At 45.0% G+C, this 17008-nt stretch overlaps 1 protein-coding gene across 6 annotated transcripts in view; it reads left to right on the top strand.

Moving 5' to 3' along the window:
• CSMD2 (CUB and Sushi multiple domains 2) overlaps positions 1-17008 on the top strand; it is a 601873-nt gene that overhangs the window by 564701 nt on the left and 20164 nt on the right. For 4 of the 6 annotated variants that reach the window (XM_032302440.1, XM_032302436.1, XM_032302437.1 and 1 more), the window contains exons 58-64: positions 1871-2047; positions 3196-3375; positions 3822-3995; positions 10614-10787; positions 11058-11131; positions 14266-14377; positions 14935-15114. In XM_032302440.1, the coding sequence (XP_032158331.1) occupies positions 1871-2047; positions 3196-3375; positions 3822-3995; positions 10614-10787; positions 11058-11131; positions 14266-14377; positions 14935-15114 (1071 nt within the window). Of the gene's footprint in view, positions 1-1870; positions 2048-3195; positions 3376-3821; positions 3996-10613; positions 10788-11057; positions 11132-14265; positions 14378-14934; positions 15115-17008 lie in introns of those variants that run through there. The other 2 variants (XM_032302439.1, XM_032302441.1) reach the window with 2 other exon arrangements.

Below are 17008 nucleotides of genomic sequence, written 5' to 3' on the forward strand. Positions count from 1 at the left end.
AAGTAAAATTAAATCAAAGATTAGAAACAAGCAATCTCTAAATAGCAAAATCAAAATGAAAACAAATGAACTTAACTGCTTATCAAACTAGTCACTTAACAATCCAGAGAATTATTTCAAATGACTTGAAAAAAGTGGAATTTGACCATGGCATATGTGCCCTGAGGACAAAGAGAATGACAATAAAATCTTCAGTTGTTTTTCAGCAATCATATTATTAGTAATAATATTGACATTACTATCCTGAAACTTTTTGAAAACAAATTAAAATTATCTGCCATTAAGAACCAAGATTTTCAGCATTAAAGAGATATAAAAATAAAGAAGTTAAGAAGACTCATAATCCTAAATTTGGATTGGTAACATCAGCATAAACTCATAATGGATTTTCAACTTAAAAAGTTTTTTTCCCAGCTCTACCCATTCTAGAAGTCTGTATCAATGACCAGCTCAGTAGCAATGAGTACCCTTAATTTTCAGATTACATTTTTTAAATCCATTCTCCATTAAAAGAAACCAGAACTTTTTAGAGAAATGACTGATTCCAGGACTGGGGCAGAATATACAAGATGAACATGGAACATCTTGTCCCTCCAGCAAGGAATCTAGCATAGACAAATGGGATTGTGTCAGAGGAACACGGAAGCCAGCATGGAGAGGCTCCCCTTACCCAAAGATGGGATAATTTAAGCATGAATAAGAATAATTGTGGCAAAAAGAAAAAAAAGAATAATTGTGGCTATACCTTGGCTAATTGGATTTAAATAACTTTTTTAAAAAAGAAGAATAGTGGCAATGGATGGCAACATAATAAAATAAGTTTAAATCCACATCAAAGATGACCACTTTGGAGCTCCCTAGGAAACCAAATCATTATTCTGACATCGGATAAGAAAGAAAACCAAACACATCCAGCCTTCCTTTATGAATTGTATTTCAGGAAAAACAAATTAAGTTCTTTATTAAAGAACTCTATTTATTTATTAAAGAACTCTAGCAAAAAAATAAAATAAAATCTTTAAAAAAGATGATCTGAAATTCAAATATTAAAAAAAAAACTCTAGCTAATGCAGAAAGAATTATCAAATTAGATATCACCATTTTCTGTCCCCTAATGAAATAACAAATCTAGTCAACAATCAGTGCTGCTTAAACCATGGAGTGAACCACAAAAGGGGACTCTGAAACACCAGGAGAGGCAGGCTTACCTGAATCCATTCGATCAGCCTCAACATCACGAGCAAAGAAACAGCCAGACATCCTGTGCCTCCTGATGAGGTGCAGTAGGAAAGACAGGACCGCCTATGAAACACCCTTGCTAAGAACTGAACTTGACTCAAAGGAACTACAGGGGACAGAGCAACATGGGGAAGAGCACCTCACTGGTGCACTTAGCAACATCTGGGAAATGGGAAATTGCACTGGAGAATTTACAGATAAATTCTGGGAGAGGGAACAGGGATCTCGGAATTCAAAGAGGCTGGGAGGCATGCCTTTTCAAAGTCATATTGGATCATGATTCAAACAAATCAACCATAAAAAAAAGGCGGGAGAGATTACAATTGCGGTCAGTTAGGCACGGTTGGCTATTTGGCGATATTAAAGAATTGTCTAAAATTTTAGGTGGGATAATAAAACAGGTAAAGTTTTCACTTCTCAGAAAATTAACAAAAAAAAAAAAAGAAGAAGAAGAATTCAGATCTCTCCTTCCCCTACGGGGGCGAGATGATCAGACACAAAAGCAGCCTGAGAGGCATTTCAATCCACAGGGTCCTGATGTAGCCTGCCGTATGCTGTCTGGGCCGCTCTCAGCCCCCCGGCTGACGCCCACCCTGGTTCTGGTGAATAATGCACTTCTCTGGCTTCCTAGTGATCTCTTGTGGGAACCCCGGGACTCCAAGCAATGCCCGCGTCCTGTTCAGTGACGGCCTGGGCTTCTCCAGCTCCATCGTCTACGAGTGCCGGGAAGGCTACTACGCCACGGGCCTGCTCAGCCGACACTGCTCGGTCAATGGCACCTGGACAGGCAGTGACCCGGAGTGCATAGGTGAGAGCCCAGGCCCTCTGGGCTCCATGGCAAGTGGTGGCCAAGGCGATTGGGCTCCTCCATGCCAATGAAGGCTGTCTGTGGGAGACTGGGAAGGCTGGCCACAGTGTGGGGTCTCACTCCCAAATGACAGGGTCTATTTACTGAGCACATACTGTGTAACCACCACTGAGCTAAGTGTCTGATTTGATTTGCGTCATGTCATTTGGTTCCCACCACAGCCCACTTGACATATGAGATGACTGAGGCTCAGGGAGGGGAAGGGTGTATGTATCTGCTATTCCTCAGGCTCTCAATAGTTCCTTAGGCTTCCTTGTTCTCTTCTGTGGCAAACTCCTATGGCTATTGCCTTCCACCATCTTCGTGGGTTTCTCTCAGCCTTGGACCCATCCCCCACCAATCCCCCCGCCTCGCTCTCAAGACTCATATAGCCCCATAGGTCCCATTCCCTGCTCTTCTCTGGGGCAGCCCCAGAACTTTTTCCTTGGGAAGTAAGTCACTGTGGGTCCCAGACAGAGAGAAGTAGTAAGATAAAGGTATCTGAGAACACCAGCCCTTTCTAAGCCCTAGCCTATGATTTCAGGTCTCTCCCTAAATCCCATGTCAAGTTCACTTCTGTTTCGAGGCCAGAGCTCACTCAATACCATAGCAAAGATATGACCATTGCAAGGTTATAAGACCCTGCTTCTAAGCTGCTGGCCCTACAGAGGCCTCCTAGGCAGAACAACAGGTAATAGCATGCGCCCCTCAGTGGACAAATTGTCTGCCGAGGTCCAATAACACAGGCTCTTCAATCTGAAAACCTCCTCTCTGAGCCCCAGCCTCATTTGGGAACTAGGCTCTCTAGGTACTTCCTCTGAGAGGAGTGTGCTTTGAATAAGGATGGTCCTCATAGCCCAAGTTGCTGGGGTGCTGAAGGATGGTGGGGGCGAGGACAGTACGGATGTGGGAGGGCCTTCGCGGAGAGACGTGGCCAGAGGGACTTTAGAAAGGGCAGTGCCCAGCCAGGAACCTGGGAAGTCAGGGCATCTCTGATCTGATTCTTCCCTCCTGGACGTGTGCAGGGAATACTAGGGATGGCATTGGAATACTGGGGAGGAATGAGGTCTGTACCTAGAGTAAACCATGCTTTATCTCCCTTCTCCTAGTCATAAACTGTGGTGACCCTGGGATTCCAGCCAATGGCCTCCGGCTGGGCAATGACTTCAGGTACAACAAAACCGTGACGTTTCAGTGCGTCCCTGGCTACATGATGGAGTCACATAGGGTGTCTGTGCTGAGCTGCACCAAGGACCGGACATGGAATGGTACCAAGCCAGTCTGCAAAGGTGTGTCTGAGGGCTGCTCATGTGGACACAGGGCCAAAGAAGATACAAAAGTGAGACATGGGCCTTGAACATGTAGCAGGGTGGGAACAGAGGAGGCAGAGCCCTAGTACCATCTTCTCATGGGGGGTGTGAGGTGTAAGGTGAGGACTAATCCCTGAACATCTGCAAGGAGGGAAACAGAGGTACCAAGGTAAGTCCTGGGCTCTGAACATCAAAGGAAGGACTATGCAGACAAAGGAGTGGGTTGTCACACTGGAAGGCATTGTAAAATACAAAAGAACCCCTGGCTTCCAAACTAAGAGGGAGCATTCCTGATTCTCCCTGCTTAGCCTAGACTCTCAGTAGGTACAAGGTAGCCAGTGACATTGGTGCTGGGGAGTTGGGCCTAGGGCCTGCCCTAGGATAGCACTGGAACTCAGCGTGCTTTGGTTTCCCCCTCCCCCCAGCAATCATATGCAAGCCACCTCAGCTCATCCCCAATGGGAAAGTGGTGGGATCTGACTTCATGTGGGGCTCAAGCGTGACATATGCCTGCCTGGAGGGGTACCAGCTGTCCCTGCCTGCGGTGCTCACCTGTGAAGGGAATGGATCCTGGACTGGAGAGTTGCCTCAGTGTTTCCGTAAGTTTGCTTATGAACAGGGCCTTTGTGCATCTTATCTGCTGGCTCCTTTCCCTTCCCTCCTCAGAGCTCTGCTATTGGTAGGCCTAGAGTAGGTAATAACTATCCCCCCACCAAAATCAGGGAGCGGCTTTGCCAAAGACCCTCTTATAGGGAGTTTAAAAGAAAACAATGAGAATATCCCACTGAGCCCTGGACACCATGTGGAGTCACAATGAAAGGAAATTAAGCCAGAGAAAAGGGAGGTGTTTCTTAACATGAAAGGTTGTTTACTGGATAGGATAGTTCCCAAAGATCTGGAAGGCACTCATGCTGGAAATGTGCCTGTCTTTATGAAAAATAGCCTGCAGAGAAAAGGTTCCTGGAGCATGCATGATTTTTTGATGAAAAAGTTTATTTCTTATCCACCTGGCCTAATCATGACCCCAAGAGCCTGAGTCTACCCCAGAGCTCACTTCCTCACTTATTCCTGTCACACCACATAATTGGACTCTGGAAGATTCTCTCAGTGTCCATGCTTTGGACAAGTAGAAGACCTAATTTTTTTTCTACTAGGCATTTATCTAATCCTGTAGAAAACTATCAACATACTCATGACATTGTATTGGTACTTCTGAAAATTTGCTTCAGTTTGGGAAATTTCAGCAGGAACTGGGAGCAGTAGTTCAAATGTGGACACAGGAAAGGCAACACTGGGTGCCTGGTCAGCCCCTCAGGCCCTTTGTACACCTCCAGAGAAACATTAGGAAGGTAGCAAGTCTCAGAGTTGAGTCTGGACTCAGAAACCCTGCTTTTCTTCTTGAGAAAAAGCTAAATTGCCTCTGAACAATGAAGTATGGTCATCATAAAAAAAAATGTAAATGTATCTGAAAATACAAAGAAGAACATAACAGTCCTGTGAACTCTGGCTGCCCGAAGAGAACCAGGTCTGTCTGAGTTCTTGACTGTGCTTCCACCCCAACCACAGTGCTTTGGACAGACTGCAGTACAGTTTTCTGCAAATGGTATTAAATCATGCTGTGCAAGCTAGTTTGTGACTTGCCTTCATTGATAGGCCATCACCACCTTTTTTAATCCACAACTGGTTTAATCTTCTCCTACTGGTGATAAATTTAGGTCTCTCCAGTTTAATCACATGAGAAGCAGTTCTGCCACCAATGTTCTTGAGGATAACCTTTCTTTACTCTTGTGGTAAAGTCCTAGGAGAGAGAAAATGCTGAGCCAGCAGGCATGCATTCAATACGTCTTGACACATGTTGCCAGACTGTCTTCTAGAAAGAGTCCCAACTCACTCTCCCACCAGCAGTTTCTGAAAATATTCCTTGACTCACAGCCTCATTAACAATGAATTTTGACAATATTTTTTAATAATTACCAGCCCAAGAAGTTTAAAAAGGTATCTCATTGTTTTCATTAGCATCATGTTTCTTTTTTTATTAATTATTTTTATTAACATATAATGTATTATTTGCCCCAGGGGTACAGGTTTGTGAATTGTCAGGCTTACACACTTCACAGCACTCACCATTTCACATACCCTCCCAAATGTCCATAACCCCACAACCCTCTCCACACCCCACCTCTCCCCAGCACCCCTCAGTTTGTTTTGTGAGATTAAGAATCCCTTATGGTTTGTCTTCCTCCCGATCCCATCTTGTTTCATTTTTTTTTCCTTCCCTACCCCCTATATCCCCCACTCTGCCTCTCAAATTCCTCATATCAGGGAGGTCATATGATCATTGACTTTCTCTGATTGACTTATTTCGCTCAGCATAATATCCTCTAGTTCCATCCATGTCGTTGCAAATGGCAAGATTTCATTTCTTTTGATGGCTGCATAGTATTCCATCATGTATATATACCACATCTTCTTTATCCGTTCATCTGTTGATGGACATCTAGGTTCTTTTCATAATTTGGCTATTGTGGACATTGGTGCTATAAACCTTCAGGTGCACGTGCCCCTTTGGATCACTACATTTGCATCTTTAGGGTAAATATCCAGCAGTGCGATTGCTGAATCATAGGGTAGCTCTATTTTCAACTTTTGGAGGAAACTCCATGCTGTTTTCCAGAGTGACCGCACCAGCTTGCGTTCCCACCAGCAGTGTAGGAGGGTTCCCCTTTCTCCGCATTCTCTCCAACATCTGTCGTTTCCTGACTTGTTAATTTTAGCCATTCTGACTGGTGTGAAGTGGTATCTCATTGTGGTTTTGATTTGTATTTCCCTGGTGGTATCACGTTTCTTATCAGCAAGATGGAGCTCCTTTTTCTTTGTCATCTATTTGTACTTCTTATTCATTGAGCTGCCTCTTCCTAGATTTGGTAACTTCTTATCAAGTCAGTCTTTAACTAACTTCTGATTGGTTAGTCTAGACTCCCCAGCTCTCACAGAGGCTTCTATTAGCATAGGCTGCTGGTCCTGTTTTCTTTTTTTTTTTTTTTTCTAGAATGCATCTTTTTTTTTTCATACTTCTTTACTAGTTTCATAGAATTTAGTGATTCATCAGCCTTCTGATGTTCATTATATCAGTGTTCATTACATCACATGCCCTCCTTAATGTCCATCACCCAGTTACCCCATTCTCCCATCTCCCTCCCCTCTAGCAACCCCCAGTTTGTTTCCTGTGATTAAGAGTCTCTTTTGGTTTGCCTCCCTCTTTTCATCTTATTTTATTTTTCCTTCCCTTCCCCTATGTTCATCTGTTTCAATTCATAAATTCCACATATGAGTGAAATCATATAGTATTTGTCTTTCTCCAACTAACTTATTTCTCTTAGCAAGTACCCTCTAGTTCCATCCATATCATTGCAAGTGGCAAGATTTTTTGGGGGGAGGGGGTACTTGAGTAATATTCCATTGTGTGTATATATATACTACATCTTCTTTATCCATTCATCTGTTGATGGACACCAGGGCTCTTTCCATAGTTTGGCTATTGTGGACATTGCTGCCATAAACACTGAGGTGCAAGTGTCCCTTCAAATCACTGTGTTTGTATCCTTTGGATAAATACCTAGTAGTGCAATTGCAGGGCTGGCTGTAGGGTAGCTCTACTTTTAATTTTTGGAGGAAAACCTTCATACTGTTTTCCAGAGTGGCTGCACCAGCTTGCATTCCCACCAACAGAGTTCCCCTTTCTCCGCATCCTCGCCAACATCTGTTGTTTCCCCATGTTAATTTTAGGCATTCTGGCCGGTGTGAGGTAGTTTCTCACTGTGCTTTTGACTTGTATTTCCCTGATGTCGAGTGATGTTGAGCATTTTTTCACATGTCTGTTCTTTGGAGAAATGTTTGTGCATGTCTTCCGCCCATTTCTTGGTGGGATTTTTTGGGTTTTGGGTGTTGATCTGATAAGTTCTTTCAAGATATTAGATACTAGCCTGCTTCCATTTTATTTTGTATATGATTATGAACCTCTTGACTCTGTGTACACACACACATTCACATTATAGCATGAAGGTTGTTCTTCATGCTTGAAGTGACGTCTTGGGGAACTGTAACTCTGCTAGTCAGTGTTCTTGTAGTGTGCTATAAAGAAGTAAAATATATTTATTTCTTTTTTAAAAAATTTTATTTTATTTTTTCAGTGTTCCAAGATTCATTGTTTATGCACCACACCCAGTGCTCCATGCAATACGTGGCCTCCTAATACCCACCACCAGGCTCACCTAACTCCCCACCCCTCTCACCTCTAAAACCCGCAGTTTGTTTCTCAGAGTCCACAGTCTCTCATGGTTCATCTCCCCCTCCGATTTCCCCCAATTCACTTTTCTTTCCTTCTCCTAAAGTCCTCCATGTTATTCCTTATGCTCCACAAGTAAGTGAAACCATATGATAATTGACTTTCTCTGCTTGACTTATTTCACTCAGCATAATCTCCTCCAGTCCCATCCATGTTGATACAAAAGTTGGGTAATCACTCTTTCTGATGGAGGCATAATAATACTCCATTGTATATATGGACCACATCTTCTTTAACCATTTGTCTGTTGAAAGGCATCTTAGCTCTTTCCACAGTTTGGTGACTATGGCCATTGCTGCTATGAACATTGGGGTGCATATGGCCCTTCTTTTCACTACATCTGTATCTTTAGGGTAAATACCCAGTAGTGCAATTACAGGGTCATAGGGTAGCTCTATTTTTAATTTCTTAAGGAATCTCGACACTGTTCTTCAAAGTGGTTGCACCAACTTGCATTCCCACCAACAGTGTAAGAGGGTTCCCCTTTCTCCACATCCTCTCCAACAATATATTTATTTCTAACTTGCTGTGCTCCACACATATTTTCTGTGGTCAAGCGGCTGACCATTGAGATGTGCAGTAACCTTTCAAATTCTTATCACTGTTTCCCAACTTTGCAACTGGGCCTTCTGCAGTGCTTGGTACTCTCACTTCCCTCCTCCAGACTGCATCTCTTCCTCCATAGATCTGCTTTTGGACCTAGTCACTTTCTTGCTGTATTGCTGCAAACATATCCCTCATAACACCACTTTTTTGTCTTATGTAACTCCCTAAACGTGGGCAGGGATTTTGTCCCCATACTGTAACACATCAGGATCAAGTTCATTTTCAGCCTCACCACTTCCTACGTGCTTCCCCAGACCCACTCAGCTCTTTCCATGCCACCTCCCATTTGGCTGGACAGCTCCCCTGTCTTAAGTAAAGCAGCTTCAAGTTGACTTCTTCCCTGGATCCCACCATTTCCAAATGCACAACTTCTACTTCTTCCCCTGAGTCCCTAATGCACTTGTGTGCTTTCAACAAATTTTATTGATGCTCAAGCCATGTTATTTATCTGTATCTTTCACCTTTTAGACCCTCCTGGTTTAACCAGCTTAGATTCTAAGATCTCAAGAGACAGGGCTCATATCTATAGACTTATTTGGTGCCAGAAGCAGCAGAAAATCAGGACCTGAAGAGGTTTGTTAAATGCTGTTTGAAAATTAATAAAGAAGAAAGTGAATTTAATTCAAGGCAAAATGGGGATGAGGAAGAGGAGTTACATTGTGCCGTTAGGTTTGCTCTGATTACCCACATGTGAACTCCTCCGCTGAGAGGTCACAGCATGTCAGTCCATTCACAGAGATAATATTTTACATTTCATAGGCTTTGTGCTGCCTCCTCAGGGGATGTTTGCACACATGGTCACATCTGATTTTCACAACAAGATATCCTGAGAGGCAGGCAGAAGCCCCTTCTCAGGTGGCTAGTGGGGAAGATGAGACTTAGGAAAAGGGCCTGACCTAGTATGTTAGTGACAAAGTCTAGTGTGAAAACAATCATTTCTCCAGACAATTTTCTCTAAAATTCCTACTCAAATTTACAGCCTGTATTATCACCACGAGAACTTTTAAAACAGGAAAAAAGATAGACATAAAATTTAATTTTGCATTTTAGAGTGCTTCAGTCAATGGAACCCCAAAGCCACATATAATCGGCACGAGGCCCTTTCTTTTAAGTAGAGCACATTCACAGAGTGCGGGGGACACATCTGGCCATTCCTCATGGCAACTACGAGAACTGCTGCAGGAGTGTTTATGGGAAAGAAGTGCAAACTCCCTGTGCTTTCCAACTGGCACAACCCAAGCGTACTGGTTGTCCCATGGCCTGCTCCCGCCACACCAAACACCACTGGCTCTTTGTTATGTGGCATCTCTGGTCTTGAGAGCTGTAGAAAAGTATATTGTTTATAAGAATAAAAACACAGATAGAATCCCTTTATTTATTTATAGATGCTTATTTTCAAGGCATCAAAATCACATTTGCTGTCAACCCCCTTTAGAACACAGGCCTGTCTCTGCAGTGTCCTAAGGAAGTAAGCATTTTTAGTAAACCATATGTGCAAATAAGACGCTGAGCAGAAGGGACAGAAGAGGGGTTTGTGTTTATTCTGTTTGCTGTCACGTGATCATTCTTTAGGCAATCTCTCTGCAGATCTCAGTGAAATGGGCACGTGCATACCCACAGCAGTGTAAATGCAAACCCTTTGGAAAGACATTCGGCTTATACACCAGGAGCTGCAAACTCACTCAAACATACTAAGTCCACTTCTAGAGGATCCCCACAAGAAAACATTAGCAGGGAAAGAAGAGCCACATCTAATGGTATAGTAATAGAAAATGCCTAATATAACGGCTACGATGAACAGCAATTACGGCACAACCTCTCATGGCAAAATGATGTAGCCAATAAGTGATAATGGTGTCATAAATGCGGAAACTGTTTACAGGCTAGTAAGTGAACAAAGCAAGGTTCACACCACTGGGAAGTGGGGTTCACAGCCACATACAAGTTTACATATGACTCAGCGAAGACTAGAAGGGAATGAGCATGAAAATGGGAAAAAGTTTTGGGAAATGAGTTGTAGTTGACTTTCTCTCAATTTAACTTCCTATAATGTTGCTTCATTTCTTGGGTGATTATTAACAAGCATCTTGAATATGGGAAGGAGAGGATGCACAGAACAGCAAGTGTGTGAGGGAACGGTGACTATTGACTCGAGGCTGCCCCTGTTGGCAGAGTCCAACTGGCACTTGGAGGAGAGCCAGCCTAGGGTGACAGACAGGGCTCTAGAAAGCATCTCAGACCTGCCTTTCTCCCTTCGTCTTCCCAGCTGTGTTCTGTGGAGATCCTGGCGTCCCAGCCCATGGCAGGAGAGAGGACCGAGGCTTCTCCTACAGGTCGTCCGTCTCCTTCTCCTGCCAGCCCCCTCTGGTGCTGGTGGGCTCTCCACGGAGGTTTTGCCAGTCAGATGGGACATGGAGTGGCACCCAGCCCAGCTGCATAGGTGAGAGATGGTCTGGGAAAGAGTGGGCAAGCTGGTGGGCATCCTCCCGAGCTTCTTAAAACTTCTTAAAATGAAGTTGAAAATACCCAGAGTGAGTGTGCTTCCAGGAATCACATAGATGGTGCAAGGGTATGACTTGGGAGGAGCCATAACAGGTGTGGGAGGCAGGATGTGGCTCCATTTTTCCCTCCTACACCTGTGTCTCAGAGTGAGTGGACGCAATGAGAGCCTCACTGACCATGGGGTCTGTTTCCCTGTTTTGCAACCTAGACCCAACGCTGACGATGTGTGCAGATCCCGGTGTGCCGCAGTTCGGGATACAGAACAATTCCCAGGGATACCAGGTAATGAAGTCAGCCAGGATCTGGCCTTCCTGCCCCCTGTCCCTGTCTATCATTGTCAGCCTCAGGGGCTCAGGGATCTTCCCCGAAACAGCATGGGTGGAAACAAGACCTTGGAAGCTGGAGGCAGAAAGTGTTCAGTGTCTTTGAACCATGCCACGTGGGAGCAGCCTGCAGAAACAGAGGCACTGACAGCAATCCGAGAAACAGACGCAGAAGAGATTCTCACATAGTGATGCAAACACTTCCCAGCAGCCCCCTGCAGTTGGCACAGGCAGTTGTGGGAAGACAGAAATGAGTGAGACAGACAACCTTCTGTCTGCATGGCACCAATACACTCCCTACAGATACAGGGCTCAGAGTGATAGGAAGGAGCAAGTGCCACACAGCAGGCAGGCTCCATGGGAACATCTCAGAAAGAGCTTCAGGAGGAGGCAGGGATTTGGACAGCCTGGGATGGGATGCTTGGAACAGAGAACAGGAAGCCCAAAAGGTGTGTTCAGGACAGGACAATTAGGGGTGCCTGGGTGGCTCAGTGGGTTAAAGCTTCTGCCTTCGGCTCAGGTCATGATCCCGGGGTACTGGGATCAAGCCCCACGTTGGGCTCTCTGCTCGGCGGGGAGCCTGCTTCCTCCTCCCTCTCTCTCTGCCTGCTTCTCTGCCTACTTGTGATCTCTATCTGTCAAATAAAATAAATAAAATCTTAAAAAAAAAAAAAAGACAGGACAGTTAGCTGGAGCCTGAAATGTGCTCAGGAGAAATGGCACGATGCGATCCAACCAAGGAGTATGACTTATTCGGCCAATCTGTGTTAATGTAACAAATATTTACTGCCATAAACTTTCCAGGTACTAGGAATGCGGTGGGAACAAGACAGGCTAGGTGCCCACTCTAAGAATGTCTCTAGCTGGGACAATAAAGCAGGATAACTTCTGAGAGCAGTAAGCCCTTCCCATCTAAAAGCAAGGGGTGTGACAGGGTGGGCTGCTGTTTTAGGGAGTGTGGTGAGGGAGGAGCTTCAAATTGAGCTGTGGCCTCCAGATTGAGAAGAGCCAGCCCTGTGCAGAGTGGGGTGGGCATCCCTGGCAGGGGGAGTGGCCAGTGCAAAGGGGCACCAATGTGGGGGAGCACTTAGCAGCTTGGCAGAGTAGAAAGCAGGCAAGCCAGCAAGTCCAGAGCAGTGTGAGCAGAGGAGGAGATGTAGCTGGGAAGCGAGGCAGGGTTTGAAAACAACTGGGCACCGTCTGTTAAAGTTAAATAGTCACACAGTCTGCAACCCAGAAGCTCCATTCCTGGAAACTAACCCCAGAGAAACCCTTGCGTATATTACCGAGATCTGAGAAAAACTGTGAAGTCACCACAGTGACAATGAATGCAGGACTACATTCCTGCATTGAATACAGATCTACACTACATGGATGAATCTTAGAAACATTGTATCAGATGATAAGATGACATTGATCAGATGATCAGATGATAAGGAATGCAGGACTACATGCCTGCAATGAATACAGATCTACACTAAGTGGGTGAATCTTAGAAACATTGTATCAGAAGATAAGGTGGAATGATGCTATTTCTATAAAGATTAAAACTACGAAGGACTTATGATTAGAGATATATGTGCATGTGTGTGATAGAATTATTTTCTAACAAAGCAAGGAAATTAAAAACACAAAATTCAAGATAGTGGTTACTGCTGATGGGGAGCCAAGGAGCGAGGAACAACGGGGCAGGGAAAGTTGCAGAGAGTAACAAGTGCGTTGCTAATGTTAATGTGTCCAATATCTTATAATAATTCCTTTCCATGTACATTCCATATATTCTTTTGCATGCATCAAATAGCAAGTAATAATTTTTTATAAAAGAAAAAGCCACAGGTCAGGTCACCTAGGGCCCTTGAGGCCATGGTAAACATTTTGGATTTTATTCTAAATGTCACAGGAAACCATTTGAAGGGGACTGTGATCCATCATTTGAATGCTGCAGAGAGAGTGAATAATGGGTTAGAACAAAGGAACCTGAACAAGTAGGGCATTGCTGCTGCGGCTCTGGGAGAAGGGCGAGGTAGTGACAGTGACACAAAGAGAAATGAAGGGGTCAGGATGGACTGTGGAGGCAGAACCAACAGACAGAGGCAGAACCAAGACAACATGCTGATGGATTGGAGTGAGGGGTCGAAGTAAAGGGAAGAATCAAGACTTCCTTGAAGGTTTTGGTTGGCACACCTGGATGGACAGAGGGGCCATTGCTGAATGAGAGGATGACATTCCAGAAGAAGTGGAAGGGCCTGGAGGAAGGGAGTGGAAGTCAAGTGTTTCACTTGGCATTGGAATTTTGCTCCCATAGGTAAAAGGGACATGCGAGTGTTTCCAGCTGGGAAACTGGGACATCAGAGTTGCCGCTTAGGAAGCCGCCATGCAGAGGGCAGAGGGAGAGATGGAGCTGGTGGTTGCAGGGGTGTCATATGGGACAATGAGGGCTGGTGGACGCGGGGCTGGGGGAAGGGACAAATGATCAGAGGTAGAGATGGTAGCAGGGTGGTGAATCTGCCCAACAGATACTCATTAAGCAAGTGCCAGGATCTTTGTGGAAGCTCTCTATGAGGAGACAAGTCTCCCTTAATGTGTAGACTCATGGAAGAGACACACACAAGTCATGATTCTGTGTTGGGCAGTGCGTCCCATTTTATAAAAGGCTTTCAAATCCAACACTGCATTTGACTGTCATGACACTGTGCTGTATGCATGGTGGGGCCAGTAGTCCCTCATTCTGCACAGGAAGACTTGGGCATTGAGTTCCCAGCAACTTGTCATTCCATGAGCAAAGATCAAAGCCAGAAGTCAGACCAGGGTCTTCTGATTCTGAGTCAGGCATCTGTCCACTACAGCAGAGCATGCTCCATCTGAGAAGAGCACTGCTCTGGCTCGGGGCTTGGGTAAGGGCCAGTGGAAGAGGTACAACAGCTGCCTCAAAGGGTAAATAATATTTAACCAGGCAGAGAAGTGGAAGGAAGTTTCAGGTGGAGGCAAGGGTGTGGGCAGGAGCTGGGTGATGGGAAACTAAGTAGTCAAGTGGCAGGGTATGAAGCATCACTCACTAGGAGGGGATGAAGGAAGCTTCCATCCTCCCCACAGGTTGGAAGCACAGTGCTCTTCCGTTGTCAGAAAGGTTACCTGCTTCAGGGTTCCACCACCAGGACCTGCCTCCCCAACCTCACGTGGAGCGGAACCCCGCCCGACTGTGTCCGTGAGTGCAGACTTCCCCTGCACCTTGACAGTTCCTCTTAGCAACACATTACCTCCCCCAGCTGGGCACCCAGATGCTCAAATGCTCTGAATGACACGGAGCTCATGACTGGGACGGATAGTGCTTTCTTTGTAGTCCTTATCCCTTGGGGACTCATGGAAGACATTTCCACACAAAAGCCTTTCTGATATTTGAAGGCAATTTCTATGCCTTAGCAAAAAAGAAAGAACTTTCCAGTGGCAGCAAAAACTCACTGCTACAAGGTTGCCCCTCATTAAGGATTTCAGGCTTTTGACCATAATTACTGCTCTTTCCCCAGGAAGAGTGCTACAGGCCCCCCAAGGATGACTAAACCAGGATCCATGTCATCCCCATCCCGGTCATAAGTCTAGACCTCAAGGCTGGGGTTGGGGGTTAGTTTTGGGGAGGGGATGGGAGACATGAAAGGGGCCTAGAGGGGAAAGGAAGGGGATGTTCCATGTAGGAACAGGAATAATCAAAAGGCTTCCTAAAGACCCTAATCTCCCAGGTCCAACACTGTCTTTTCTCTCACCCAGCCCACCACTGCAAGCAGCCAGAGACGCCATCCCATGCCAACGTCGGAGCCCTGGACTTGCCCTCTATGGGCTACACACTCCTCTATTCCTGCCAGGAGGGTTTCTCCCTCAAGGGTGGCTCCGAGCACCGCACCTGCAAAGCAGACGGCAGCTGGACAGGCAAACCACCCATCTGCCTGGGTGAGTGTGCCCCCTGGCAAACCTTTCCAGGGTGGGAGGCCAAAGGTGACAGCTGAGCTTGAGTGGAAGACAGCAAAAGAGAAGGAAAGAATATGATGTCCAGGAGCTGGATCCTGCTTCTGAGTTTCTGAGGTATTACACCTCTAGGAGATGAAACCAGAGCAGTCCAGAGAGACACATAGTGAGGCCATCACAAGTTTTATTTTGCTACCTTCTGCCTGGGTATAAAGATTGATTGGTTGGTTGTTGGTTGGTTGGTTGGTTGATTTGAGAGAGAGAGAGAGAGTGTGTGTGTGTGTGTGCATGCGCATGTGAATGCACAGTCTATCTCCTTCTCTCTTTCTCTAAAAACAAACAAAAAAAAAAGGTAGACTTACCTTAAAAAAAATAATTGTTTCACTCAGCATAATCTCTTCCAGTCCCATCCATGGTGCTACAAAAGTTGGGTATTCATCCTTTCTGATGGAGGCATAATACTCCATAGTGTATATGGACCACATCTTCCTTAACCATTTGTCCGTTGAAGGGCATCTTGGTTCTTTCCACAGTTTGGCGACCGTGGCCATTGCTGTTATAAACATTGGGGTACAGATGGCCCTTCTTTTCACTACATATGTATCTTTGGGGTAAATACCCAGTAGTGCAATTGCAGGGTCATAGGGAAGCTCTATTTTTCATTTCTTGAGGAATCTCCACACTGTTCTCCAAAGTGGCTGCACCAACTTGCATTCCCACCAACAGTGTAAGAGGGTTCCCCTTTCTCCACATCCCCTCCAACACATGTTGTTTTCTGCCTTGCTAATTTCGGCCATTCTAACTGGTGTAAGGTGATATCTCAATGTGGTTTTTTTTTTTTTTTAAAGATTGTATTTATTTGACAGACAGAGATCACAAGTAGGCAGAGAGGCAGGCAGAGAGAGGGGGAAGCAGGCTCCCCGCTGAGCAGAGAGCCCGATGTGGGGCTCGATCCCAGGACCCTGAGATCATGACCCGAGCCGAAGGCAGAGGCTTTAACCCACTGAGCCACCCAGGCGCCCCTCTCAATGTGGTTTTAATTTGAATCTCCCTGAGGGCTAGTGATGATGAACATTTTCTCATGTGTCTGATAGCCATTTGTATGTCTTCATTGGAGAAGTGCCTGTTCATATCTTCTGCCCATTTTTTGATATGATTGTCTGTTTTGTGTGTGTTGAGTTTGAGGAGTTCTTTATAGATCCTGGGTATCAACCTTTTGTCTGTACTGTCATTTGCAAATATCTTCTCCCATTCCGTGGATTGCCTCTTTGTTTTCTTGACTGTTTCCTTTGCTGTGCAGAAGCTTTTGATTTTGATGAAGTCCCAAAAGTTTATTTTGGCTTTTGTTTCCTTTGCCTTTGGAGACATATCTTGAAAAGAAGTTGCTGTGGCTGATATCAAAGAGATTACTGCCTATGTTCTCCTCTAGGATTCTGATGGATTCCTGTCTCATGTTGAGGTCTTTTATCCATTTTGAGTTTATCTTTGTGTACGATGTGAGAAAATGGTCACGTTTCATTCTTCTACATATAGCTGCCCAGTTTTCCCAGCACCATTTATTGAAGAGACTGTCTTTTTTCTACTGCATATTTTTTCCCGTTTGTCACAGATTATTTGCCCATAGAGCTGAGGCCCATATCTGGGCTCTCTACTCTGTTCCACTGGTCTATGTGTCTGTTTTTATGCCAGTACCATGCTGTCTTGGTGATCACAGCTTTGTAGTAAAGCTTGAAATCAGGTAGCGTGATGCCCCCTGTTTTATTTTTGTTTTTCAACATTTCCTTAGCGATTCAGGGTCTCTTCTGATTCCATACAAATTTTTGGATTATTTGCTCCAGCTCTTTGAAAAACACCAGTGGAATTTTGATCGGAATGGCAT

The sequence above is a fragment of the Mustela erminea genome, chromosome 10 (genome assembly GCF_009829155.1).
Source record: "Mustela erminea isolate mMusErm1 chromosome 10, mMusErm1.Pri, whole genome shotgun sequence".
In the NCBI taxonomy this organism is placed as follows: Eukaryota; Metazoa; Chordata; class Mammalia; order Carnivora; family Mustelidae; genus Mustela; species Mustela erminea.